The following is a 12,845-nucleotide window of genomic DNA, read 5'->3' on the forward strand; positions in this document are numbered from 1 at the left end:
GTAGTACTTTGAAGCTAAAGTTTTAGCTCTCCTCATAAGCAGAGTTTGTTATTTATAATTTTTATGTTACTTTTTCACAATACCTTGTTTTGTTTTCTCTACATTTTTCAATACTGTAGATGATGGCTGATCTCATGTTCAGGAAGCAAGATTACGAACAAGCTGTTTTTCATTTCCAGCAGCTCCTGGAACGCAAGCCAGGTGAATATTTAGCAGTGATACTTTTCATTTGTTGTGATACATAGTTCTAACAAAAGAGATGAATAAATAGTTGAATAAAAATTCTTTGCTTGATTAAAAATAAATGTTTTATTTATAATGTAATGGATACTAAAGCCAAAAACCATTACCATATATAAAAACATAAAGATGTTTTAGGGGAATATGACAAAAATTATTTCTCTTAGATACAAAAATTTACTTTGCTGCAATGTAATGTACATAGTTTACCTTAACAAATAGGGTGTTATTTACTTGTTCACTGTAAAAAATTTTCTTTTGTATTGAAAATGTCAAGTGCATGAATGTAAAGGTAATATTTTACTTGAAGACTAATAAAGGAAACTTGACTTGGACAGCAGTAAGTGTTTTTTTTAGCATTTTCCAAGTTGGGACCAGAGACAAGGCTACTAAAATCTATTAAAATTTTACTATAATGAATGTAAAGTTTTCTAGTGGATTTTGAAAGAAGTCACGAGAGTGCAGCAAATGGTTTTGAGTGCTTTTGAAAGTGAAGTACAATTATACTTCTATGAAAACCTGTATAAAGGATACTGCAAGTATCACTTGACATCTTTCTTATATCTGAGGTTACTATGTAATATACCTTATGTATTAAATCATCTCATTTTTATATGTGAAAAAATTAAGGCAGGCTCTTTATTTCTTAACTTATTCATATAGCAATTACAGTCTCCTAATTATTTGTATATTTAGATAACTATGCAACCCTCTCTCGATTAATTGATCTGTTAAGAAGAGCCGGGAAATTAGAAGAGGTCCCAAGATTTCTTTTAATGGCTGAAAAACATTCTTCCCGAACAAAGCTTGAACCAGGATTTCACTACTGCAAAGGACTGTATCTTTGGTACTTGCAATTAGAATTAAGATAATATTTATTTTGACTATATAGTATAGATTTAAATTAATTTTCTTGTCATCCATTAAAAGGTGCTATGTTGATTTAATTAAGGTGTCAAGATTTAAGGAAATTCTCAGTTTCTCTGACTATGTCAGGATGTTCTTCCAGGTTCAATAATGTAATACTGTTTATCTTCACATTTTATAACTTGCCAGACTATTTTTAGTTTGCGAAAAGAAGTTCCTTGCAATAGTGTGTGTGCTGTCCAAACCTTTCAGTATCAGTGGGTCAAATGGGTCATCTGTTTTTAAGTACTTGGATTTCTTGGGATTTGGGTGGAATTTGGACAATTTTACTTGACTGGCTTTAAATATTTTAATTGTTCATGTAGGTACACAGGTGAGCCAAACGATGCATTGCGGCATTTTAATAAAGCTCGAAAGGACAGTGACTGGGGACAGAATGCAGTCTACAACATGATTGAAATTTGTTTGAACCCAGATAATGAAACTGTGGGTGGAGAAGTCTTTGAAAATCTCGATGCTGACATGGGGTAGGTGAATTAAATAAAAATTTCTTGGGTTATTCTGCCATCTCCTTCTGCTGCCCCTTGACAATGTGCCTTAATTTAAATTGCTAGAACTTTGAGATCGTCTAGTGCTTTGAGTAGTCTGTGTTATTGTGAGAGACCATTCTATACTGTAATAAGTGAGACTGAAGCAGAAAATGTAGAAGATTTTCTCAGGAATGCTGGTCACTTGCAGTGTTAAAATCAGCTTGTTGGTTTGGAATTGCTGTTGTTGAAGAGAATTGATGTAGGATGCCTATGTACCAGAGCCATTTTTCTACAAAATGTCTTTAGCACAGAAACAGTTCTAACTTGTAATTAATTTGGTGTGTATTAAAAAAATAAGCTTCTATGAACACTTTTTTCCTGATAATAGTAATTCAACAGAGAAGCAGGAGTCTGTGCAGTTGGCTGTAAGAACAGCAGGAAACCTGCTAAAGGAGCTCAAGCCTCAAACCATTCAGGGTCACATTCAGCTGCGAATCATGGAGAATTATTGTCTCATGGCAACCAAACAAAAATCAAGTGTTGAACAAGCACTGAACACTTTCACAGAAATAGTTGTGGCTGAGGTTAGTAACCTGTCTCATTTCCTCATTCTTCCTTTTCATACTTACTACATTTTTTTAACTAGTCTTGCATTTTATATTCCACAACAGCGGCATGCGTTAATGCTATTTGCTCTAAGGATTATTTTCCTATCAAAGAATATTTTATATAAAATTTGAAAAAGACGTTTTTGAAATAACAATATACATATACTTACAGTAAGCATATATTTTAGAAGTTTTCAGTTGAATTGCAAATTTAGAACCCAGCTAAATGCTAATATTGCTTGTTAGTGAAATGTAAGTAGGCTGTTTGGTTACTGGGCTTGTTTTTTAATTCCCAGGGTTGCCAGCAGTATGTCTTGTAACATAAATCTATGCAGTGCTTCATGGCAATTTGACAGAATTTATACATCACCTTAAAATTCATCTTTATGATAGAAATCGTCAATATTTTATAATTAATTGTACTTACTAGTTTTAGGAATAATAATGGTTGTTCCGCTTACCAGGAGCTTTCAACAGATTTTATTTCAACATGTGTAGAAAGATTTGGTCCATCAGAATGCTATAAAATATATAAGTTACTACTCTTTAACTGTGTGCTGAGCTGCACCTTGTCTGAGGCCAGTATACCCGGGCTGATCTTATGTGTAAGGCAGTAAGGGAACCATAAACAAGGTGTCCCTCTGCCTCCAGTACTGGCTTCCCAGTCCTGCTCAGAATTAATCTGAGTTCCTGTGAATGTGACTTCTTTTTCACATGGTAGCAGTTCCACTGGGAAGAATGGTGTGGTTTATTTGTTCTTCCCTCATAGGTTGCATAAAAAATATAGTGTTAATCTCTTCAGACTTCTGAGGTTATTGATCCATGATAGGTGTGGCTATTGAGGGAGAAGGGGGATGAGCTTATTAAATGGAAGAGGAGCTATTAGTGGGATTTTTTTTTTTTCAATGCACTACGACAAACATATTTACAGCACAACCTCAGAATGAGATGTAGAGGCAGAATACCTACAGTGAGTCAGAAGCACTGGAAGGAAAAAGAAACATTTTAGTTAGCTGCTCATAGAACTCTCAGCTCTTAGGAGGCAGCTGCAATTGCAAGATGTGAGCCTCATTCTCATCCTTTACTAATGAAGGCAGGATGTAAAAAATTGCCCTTGTGCCAGGAGTTCTTATTACTTGTTTTTGAGTCTCTTGCATAGAATGGTGGTTTTTGAGAATGCTGTTTGTTTATATATAGCTTGCATGCATACAATCTAGACATTAAATTTTTAGGAGCTGTACACCTAATGAGAGGAATCAGAGTCTGTTTCACTGATATTTGACAGGCACTTCTATAAGTGAAAAATACCACTTCTATTGTAACTTCCAAGTGATTCCAGATTTTAGCTGAAGTATTCATTTGTATAAAAAAAAGTATAGCTCTTAGTGGTACTATCTGATTTTTTTATTTATGTGATGAAATACCTGTGGATTTTTTTAAGCATTTCTTGTGCCTGGTGGTTATCAGATTGCAGAATTAATTGTAGCACTAGGTAAAAAACATGTCTGTAAGATTAGATTAGATAATAGGTTAGATACTGTCTTCATTTCCTGAGACTTTTAGTTTAGTTTTTAGATACCTGGTGAAAGTCTTACTTTTTAAAAAAAAATTTATATCAAAATAAAAAAGCACCAAGCAGTCCCTGTACTTTGTACTGCAGAAGGATCATATACCAGCACTTTTGGGAATGGCCACGGCCTACATGATCTTGAAACAGACTCCAAGAGCCAGAAATCAGTTAAAACGGATTGCAAAAATGAGCTGGAATCCCATTGATGCAGAGGAATTTGAAAAGAGTTGGCTTCTGCTTGCAGATATATATATTCAATCTGCAAAATATGATATGGCAGGTGAACTTCTAAAACGATGCCTTCGTCATAACAGGGTAAGTCAATGCACATTGAAAGTAACCTTAGTACTTTTCTATTTTAATTCATCAAAATGTTTGCTTTTGCTCTGGAACAGAATTTTGACATTTATTTATTTGTTCATTTGCCTGGTATTTCACTTTTTAAGGAGAAGCAGACCAAAACAAGACAGGAAACCAGCAGCTTCACACTGGAGGGTAGTAAACAAACCTGTAAATGCTGCTTAGTCATTTTTGTTCATGTTCTGTAGCAACTTAGGCAAGTTTCAGCTGAGAGGACTCTAATAACTTGGAGCGTTTATGCAGTGTCAGAGATGCGTTTTAGTGAGGCTCACAAAACTGATGAAGAAAGATGTGGCTGTATAAATGTATGTGGAGACTTGCTCCATTTACTGAGATGGTATATTCAAATCTTATGATCTTTTGCTTTTAAACATTTATGTTCATAAGCCTGCTACAGTGCGTGGTTTTTTTAATGCCGTTATTAATCTTTTTCTGTGGCAGTACTGTCTGGTAGATTGTCAGGGGACAAGGTCTAATGTGTTGTTTACCTCAGAGTTCCTGAGCAAGAAAACTATACAATACCCTGCTTTGACTATGGGAACAGGCACAGATTTTAGCATGTGCTTATTTTTCATTTTGATAGGCAAAAAGCTGTTCATGTTTTTCTATCTTGAATTTCCTTCACGTGAGGCAGTCCAATAGGCTGGTGTTCCATACACACTATGCTGCAGGTTCAGAGTACTGTTTGCAGAGCACAGGTTTGGTTTAGAAAAGAGCACAATGCTTGTACTTTTTATATAATTTCATTAGTATGGAAGGTACGGTTCATTATTTGGTCACATTTTAGCAGGTTCTGAGAGAGATGTTTTTTTAACACTTCTTATTTCTAAATATAAAATTGAGAGACAGTTCCAACAGTCCTTGGTGTAGTGCTGTTATGTACTTCTGCAGAGAGTTTTCCTTAAAATAGGATATGCTCAGTTTCAAAATCCATACAGCTGGAGAATAAATGGGAGTCATCTCCCAAAACAAGACTTATCTTGAAACAGGTGGTCTGTTGAGCAGGTGTATACCATGATGGTGCTTTGTTGCAGAAATTACCAAGTGTAAAAACATAGCCCACCAAGAAATTTGTTTTCTTCTAAAAAGCTTGAGATCCATGAGGGACTTTGATAACAGGCTGTGCTTATAGCAAGGAGCATGGCAGATTAGAAGTGTATCTGGCTCCTTCCAAAACAGCACAGGAAAGAGTGACTTCTCTCCAACTTGCATGCAAAGCTGGTAAGCAGGAATTATGCTATACAAATAGATGATGAACAGTTTGCATCTTAACGTATCTTGTCAATTCAAAAGACAATATTTTACGTGGCGTTCTCCAATTTGGAAGACTTGATTGGATTGAGAAAACATGTTACTGTGATTCGTTAGTTTTTAGGATTATTTTCAACATATTTGAATTACATATATATACAATGTAAGTAAATATGTGGTGTGAAAATTTCATAAAAGCCTAGTGTAATTTAATAAGGATATTTTTTATTTTAAAAGACTTAGGATTGTTTAGTAAGATCCCAGTGAGCAGACTGTTTGTATGAAATTGAAGCTTCTTACTGATTACTCCTCTTGATTTTGTTGTTCATCGCGAATGAGAGGGGAAATATATTTTTATCCTAAACTTTCAGGCATTCCCATACTGATCCCACTATGCTGTGATTCAAAAGCTTTTTATCAGTGGATTTTGAAAACCTAATTAGGAATAGTAAATTTCAAGATGGAAGGCAATGTATATATCAACATTGCTTTGCGCTGTCTTTGTAAAAAAGCTGCATATGTGTTTCTATTGCAAATGTTTGATCTATTGGCAGCATGATAATATAAACTGTTCATGGTAAGGGCATGCAGTAGTTAGATTTTTTTATAAATAGTTTTCCTGCTTTTATGTGAATTTCTGCATGAATTATTATATCTTTCATATGAAGTTTTATTTTGGAGTTAGATGGATTTATATGTATGTATAATTTAAGCAAGGCTAAGTATTTTCAACTAGTGCATCACAGTTTTTCTGAACCTGCTTTTCAGATGCTCGTGACTTGCCACTTGGATTCACAAGAAATTAAATACTTAATGGTTGATTTTTCTCTTTAGGTTACTTGTGACTGTCTTTGAGCTTTAATTGGAAAATTATAATGTTAAACCATTTCCAAAATTAAAGCTATGAACATACTTTTTTAAGAACAAAACCCAAACAATATTTGTGGAAGGTAAAACACTAGACTTGAAATGCAGCTGTGTGTGGTTATTATTAACTGAGAGAGGTAACTTTTTTGGTAGGAGTCATTGCAGTGGTCTCTGTAATACACTCTACTTAACCTGGAGTAGTGCTTAATTACATATAACTCATTTGTAACACAGATACTTTAAATCAAGACTATTGTGTCATCAAAGTTAGGACAATTGTCACTTGTGCTTCCCTATTGTATGGATTCAGAGTATTTTAGCAATTAACTTGTCAGTGTTACTATACGCAAGCTTACCTAAATAAAATTTTGAATGAGTATTTCTGTTTTACAGTCATGCTGCAAGGCTTATGAATACATGGGATACATAATGGAAAAGGAGCAGGCATATAAGGATGCAGCAATAAATTATGAGATGGCCTGGAAATATGGAAACCAGACGAATCCAACAGTAGGCAAGTATATATAACCTATAAAGTATGATTTTAGTCACTATGGTAGGAATAAAACAACTAACTTTTACTGGAAAGACTGTTTTTAATTTTCCATAGAAATAATATATTACTGGTTTTCCTCACATAAAAACCACAAATGTGGTGTACTGAACAGTCACTTGGAAAGCCCTCATGGCAAGAGGTAACAGCTTTATACTTCAGAAGTTTCTGCTTACTGTTTCAGTACAAAGTTGATCTGAAACGGTTTTAGTTGGCTGTTTGTAACTTTCTCTGCATGTACAGCATTAATAATGTATTTATAGTAATCTACTATATACTGTTTGTAGTAGAGGGTCTTTTATAATTATATGTGTATATATATGATGGTGACAGGTCATTGATTTATTTAATTTTTGATTCAAAATTCAAATTGTGGATCAGGTTTTATGTGCATGTGTGAGGATTAAAAAAAAAAAAAAAAATTTAAATGTCTTTAAATACAACTATTTTAAAAGAGATGGCTAGCTGAAAACTTGAGGCACTAGTCAAGTTCCAGCTTGGATAATAAATTGAGATTTGCACTAAATCATCACATATTAAGACAGTTTAAATGTAGGAAGCCCTTTGTGAAAAGGATGCATAGGATGAAATGCCGCTTTCTTATTCAGCACCTAGAATCTGTCCATAAGTCCCAAAGCTGGTAATTGACACAAATTCTGTTCCAGGTTTTGGGATGTGTTTATTGCCCCCTGGGAATACCTACAACTTCTAGTCTTTCATCTGTGCTCTTTCTGTGTGCCCTGTGGCTTTTCCTTAGCGTTAGGATGAGACAGTCTTTGGCATTAGCTGAAAAAACAGTGATTCTTAAAAAAAAATTTTAACCGTTACACACATGAACTGCCAAATATTTTGTTTCTTTACCTGTAACTGCTGGATACTGCAGTGGTTTGGTTCATGATTTCATAGAATATGATCTGTAGATTAAAATACCATTTTATTAATGGGACTTTAGCTCCTGCTTTTATAACATAGTTCTGAAAATGCATATACATGGATGGATTATCAAAACAGAATCTGCTGTGAGTTATATGTACTGTGAACCAAAAAATTAGGAGGGTCAAACTAGAGGAAGGTTTATATCAAAACAGAAATAAAAATGTCTGATTGAAATCTGACTTAGGTTAAATGGAAAAACCTCTATGTATCCGAGTTTGGGTGCAGTCATTTTTACTAGATGGTCCTGTTCCTGTAGAATGAGCCATGGTGGTTGTTGTTAAAGTATTGCAGTTGTTAATCAAATAAAATATATTAGAAAGAAGTTTTAATTGTAGTAAAGAGTTGTGATTTCTTGAGTTTGTACAGAACATTGATCAAGAGTTTTCATTTTTTGTTATGAAATCCTCTAGAGAGTGGTGACTCAACAAATTACAAAACCTTTTGATGTCTAGATAGGAGAGTTCCTTAGTGAAATTAAACTGTGAAATAATATTGCATACAGAAGAGAATATGATATTGAAGGTACTTTGTGCACTTGTTTCTCACAGCATTGTGAGAATTGTCATGCATTAGAACAAAAAGAGTTAAAGCAGCACAAATTTCCATCTGGCAAGTAAAGCCATACAAACTGGTATCAGATCCTGTATTTACCAGTGAGGATAAGTTTAAAAATGAAAGATTTAAAATTTCAAATTTTGGAAACCGCATGCTTATAATGCTGTTAATGAGGCTTTCTCAGGCCTCGTCTCTGTCCAGGCTGATACACTTGAGCTTTACCTCTTAGGTTGAAAGTATCAGCCTGGCATGTTGCTATGCAACTTAGCTATTCCACGTGACTTTTTATATCAGTGGTCTGCTGACAGTGGTACTGAATAGCATTTAAATTCCCTAGTTCGTTATCTGTTTGTTTTTGGTTTTTTTACTTTTGTCCTTTAATAATGAGATTACATTTACAGAGGGACAGTGTATTGCAGGCCACAGTGAGAAACTCTGTGGGATACCATGGTAATTGAAAGAAGGCAACCATTATGTATTCTTTCCAGTAGCACATGCTCTCCAGAATAATGTCTCCTTTTGATTCAGACATAGTTATCAGTGTGTAAAGGACTTTTATTTACTACTTGAAATGACTTTCAGTAGAAATTTTGATCATTTCCAGGCATATATGAGACAACAGTAGGAAAAAAAAAAAAAAAATACAAACTTTAGAAACACAGAGTCTCCCACAATAAATTTAAATGTGATGTTTTTGTTATTCAGTATAGAAACTAAAATTGTTTCTTTTCCTCTCCTCCCTCTCCCCTCACCCCTTTAATTACAGGCTATAAGCTGGCTTTCAATTACCTGAAAGGGAAGAGATATGTTGATGCAATCGATGTTTGCCATAAGGTAGAATTTGTGTATGTGTTTAATACTCTGTCTCCTGTAGCAACATTCTTTTATGTAATGACCCTGCTTTTTGGTTGAATTTACATTTCTAAAATACATAGTTTAATGTTGGAAAAGTGTCCTACCTAAAAAGTGTGATTGAATTAAATATCCTCTTCATAACCTGCTCTGTCTTGAGCTCCATGGAACCAGATAATTGACTGATTATCACATGTGAAGGAATATTCAAATGGCACCATGTTCTTTGGCCATGTGGTTGCAACTTGGGGAATCCATACAGAAGTATAGCTGAAAAAAAATACCTAATCAAAGAAGACACTGCTCGAAAGCAACTGGAGGTATTATCTTTGTATGGTCCAAACATCAGTAGAGTGAGTGCAGAGTAAGAGGAAGGGCTACTATTAAAGAAGCAGAGGGAACATTCTAAATTAATAATTATTCATATTAAGAATAAATTAAATTTGCTCTTCTTGGGAAAAATAAAGATAATTAGGAAGGACAAAATGAATGGAAGGATAAGAGAGAAGAGGGAATTGAAGAGAAGAAGGTGGAAGTAGGTAGAATATGCTAGGAAAGAGCCAAGGGACTGAAAACATGAAGGCAGCATCATCGTTGCAGAGAAAGTATGCTTAAAACCTCAGAAATGTTTTATGCATTTCAAACTACCCAGAGGCTTTAGCCCTTGACCTCCATGTCTTTTGAACCAAGGTGAAAAGACTGTGGAAATGAAACAAAGTCTTTGATAAAGCTGGTTTTGATTTGCATGTGTGGTCATCTCTATTCACAATTAAATATTGGTGCATTCTTAAAAGAAACTTGTCATGTTGCTATTTTGGTTTTAAAATGTGTAAGCTCAGTGATAAGGGGGATTACCAACTCAGAACTTTCAGGTTGTATTGTCTTTTTACAGGTCCTTAAAGCACATCCAAACTATCCGAAGATCAGGAAGGAAATACTGGACAAGGCCCGTGCATCTCTGAGAAACTGAATTTGTTTTTTGTATGATTCATGGAGTTTTTTTAATCAGACTTTGGAAACTATGAATGAAATACTGCAGTGACAGAGACCACATCAGCAAAAAACTAATGTGGATATGATGAATTTAACTACCTTAGAGACGTTTTTTTTATGAAAAAAAATTGAAAGAAATTGTATTTGCTCTCATTCAGGATTGAATACTGCTCCCACGTGTGTTATGTAAAGTGCTATCATAACAAAGTGTTACTGGCATTATAAAAACATTTGAAACATATAACTCAATATTTTGTTGTGTTTATTTGAAATAACACTAAAACAACAACCTGTCTAGTTGAGTTGCATTGTTAAGATGCTGGATTTTAATTCACGTAAAGCATAACCTCATAATTACAGTGTAATCTTTATTAATACAGGAGTATTTCTAAATTATGAGGGAGTTTTATTTCTACATATATTAAAGGCATGCTTTATCTTTTAAAAAATAATGAAAACAAATAGCTATGTGCATTGTTCTCAATTAAATTAAGATTTTTAAATGAAAATGGAACAGTTAAAATACAGATCCTATGTAAATACTCAATAAAGACTCATAGAACCTTAAGGTCTTACACAGAATTTACCTTCTGCTCTTGCTATTATCCACCTGTCAGATTTCCATGAAGAAAATTGTTCTTAATCTGTATTGGATAGTCTTTCAACACTGTATGTGTAGACAACATAGTCATATATGCAGAAGATGGCTCTCATTTTGTTTGATCTCTATAAAACATTGTTTTAGGGAAGTAACCTAATGCAGGGGTTTATGATCTTGTCTCACGTACAGAATATATACCTGCAAATCTTTAGGGGAGCAGTACTGTGTCATGAATGAGTCAAAGGAAGGAGAAAGATCAGGTTTCTTTTCACTGATGCAGAATTTTTGAAAAAACGCTATTGCACTGCTCTATTTGGTTTTCAAACAGCACTTGATGTTGTGTCTTTTTTCTAGAATTCTAAAAATTCTGTATTTCTAGAAATAAAAATGAATATTTTATTCATTACTAGAAAAGTAATGTTTTGGCATGAAAAGGGAATTCTTAATGGTAGTGATTAAGTTTATATATTTTATAAGCAATTTGAGTTTTTAGCATTTCCTGTTGGCATTTTGTAAAGTCACTTTCAGTTTGATTTTTGGGTCTCTTTTTAGGACAACTCAATGTTAAGGCTATCTACCAAAGGGAGCTTGTTTACTGTTGTATCTGTTGTATATCTTGCCTATCAATAACTGGGTGCTGTATCTTGGGGAAGTTTTAGCCTTGTTTCCTGAATATATTGAGGTGCATCACCTAGACAATGATGCTGCCTGCTGGTGGTTGCTAGGTCCTGCATTCCAGTAACTTTGGAGCTGCTGGTCAGCTAAACTAAAATAAAGAGATGTGTCTTAGGATTGTGACAGTTCTGCAAAATTTCTGTGAATATTAGAATGGAGAAGAGACTCAAATAAGTCAGGGGTCCATGAAACTTACGGTGTGGCTTTGTCCCTTCTGTTTGAGCACTGTCAGTCAGTGTGTACATGACTGTACTAGGCACAACACAAGCCCCCCTGGTTTTTGCATGTAAGTTTTTGCACTATGGCAGAGCTCAGACGAGGAAGATTTAGTATACTGGGGGAAAACCTGATGGTATGGGAGTGGGATGAAGAGCATGGAAAGATCTGGAAAATGCTGAGGATGGGGGCAACTTTTGACTGTGGGGTTTAGTAGGCTATAAATTCTTAAACTATGCTCAGTGGTGGGGATTTTCTCACTTCAAAAGAATAAGTACTTAGCAAGGCAGCTTCTAATAAAACATTCCTTTGTACACAGCCTTATTCATGCAGGATCAATGTGTTGTTACTTCCTAGATAGCATAGGAATAACATTTAGCTGAAGTTCAGAATAAAAATAGGTGCAAGATGTTTTCAAAAACATCAAGACATCTGCATCTGATCTGCTTTTCTTGTAAAGTCGACATTAGCCTTTCATAAAGTATGTGTGACAGATTAAGTCATGATAGATTAAGTCATGACAATGAAATTAGTTGATAGAAATTGAACTGAGATTTTAAGCTTTCTGTGGCTGGCTTGGTGAAGAGTTTTATGTATACACCATGCCAGAAAGATTTCTGAATTCCCATTAGCCATCTAGGCACTGGTGTCTTTATAGATGAGGTCTTTAAAATAGGAGAAAAAATGAGACACTTCTTTGGATTGCAATTTAAAAAAAAGGCTCTAATTAGTCTTTCAGAAAAAAACTTGCTTTAAAATAATATTCTTAGGCGAAATAAATGTCCTTTCTATATCACTTTTGTTTCTAGAAGCCAATTTCAGTTTTCATGTGTTTTTTGTTTTTTTTGTTTACTTAGTCTGCAGAAGAAATGGTTTGGTGTCATACCTCTATGCTTTTTACTCTTTCTAACGTTAAAAATGCATGTTCTGGTAGTTTGGTGAGGGGTTTTAACTTGTTAATAAGTGGGTTTGAATGGAACAGACTTCTGGGCTGGAGGGGAGTCAGTAATGCTAATTTCAAAGCTCTGCACTCTTCTGTGTGATGTTGCTTAGCAACCCATCTTCCAGTTTTGCCTTTGATGAATAAAAGAGGAGAGTGAAGCTGTGAAGCTGTGGTTTCTATTGATTCATTCACTGGAACTGAAAATCCAAGCATCTTGTAGCTATAGCA

General features: G+C 34.5%; 1 protein-coding gene across 7 annotated transcripts in view; it reads left to right on the plus strand.

Annotated features, from left to right (window-relative positions):
* The window catches only part of TTC21B (tetratricopeptide repeat domain 21B), a 35,506-nt gene extending 24,756 nt beyond the window's left edge, over window positions 1-10,750 (plus strand). For 4 of the 7 annotated variants that reach the window (XM_023931083.2, XM_086898108.1, XM_086898107.1 and 1 more), the window contains 8 exons: window positions 120-201; window positions 937-1,087; window positions 1,473-1,634; window positions 2,026-2,221; window positions 3,906-4,130; window positions 6,687-6,807; window positions 9,104-9,171; window positions 10,082-10,750. In XM_023931083.2, coding sequence (XP_023786851.2) covers window positions 120-201; window positions 937-1,087; window positions 1,473-1,634; window positions 2,026-2,221; window positions 3,906-4,130; window positions 6,687-6,807; window positions 9,104-9,171; window positions 10,082-10,159 — 1,083 coding nt within the window. In that variant the 3' untranslated portion in view covers window positions 10,160-10,750. Of the gene's footprint in view, window positions 1-119; window positions 202-936; window positions 1,088-1,472; window positions 1,635-2,025; window positions 2,222-3,905; window positions 4,131-6,686; window positions 6,808-9,103; window positions 9,183-10,081 lie in introns of all 7 variants that reach the window. The other 3 variants (XM_023931082.2, XM_023931085.2, XM_086898106.1) reach the window with 1 other exon arrangement.
* The last annotated feature ends 2,095 nt before the right edge of the window (window positions 10,751-12,845 follow it).

This window comes from Cyanistes caeruleus, chromosome 7 (assembly GCF_971803275.1).
Source record: "Cyanistes caeruleus chromosome 7, bCyaCae1.hap1.1, whole genome shotgun sequence".
NCBI classification, from domain to species: Eukaryota; Metazoa; Chordata; class Aves; order Passeriformes; family Paridae; genus Cyanistes; species Cyanistes caeruleus.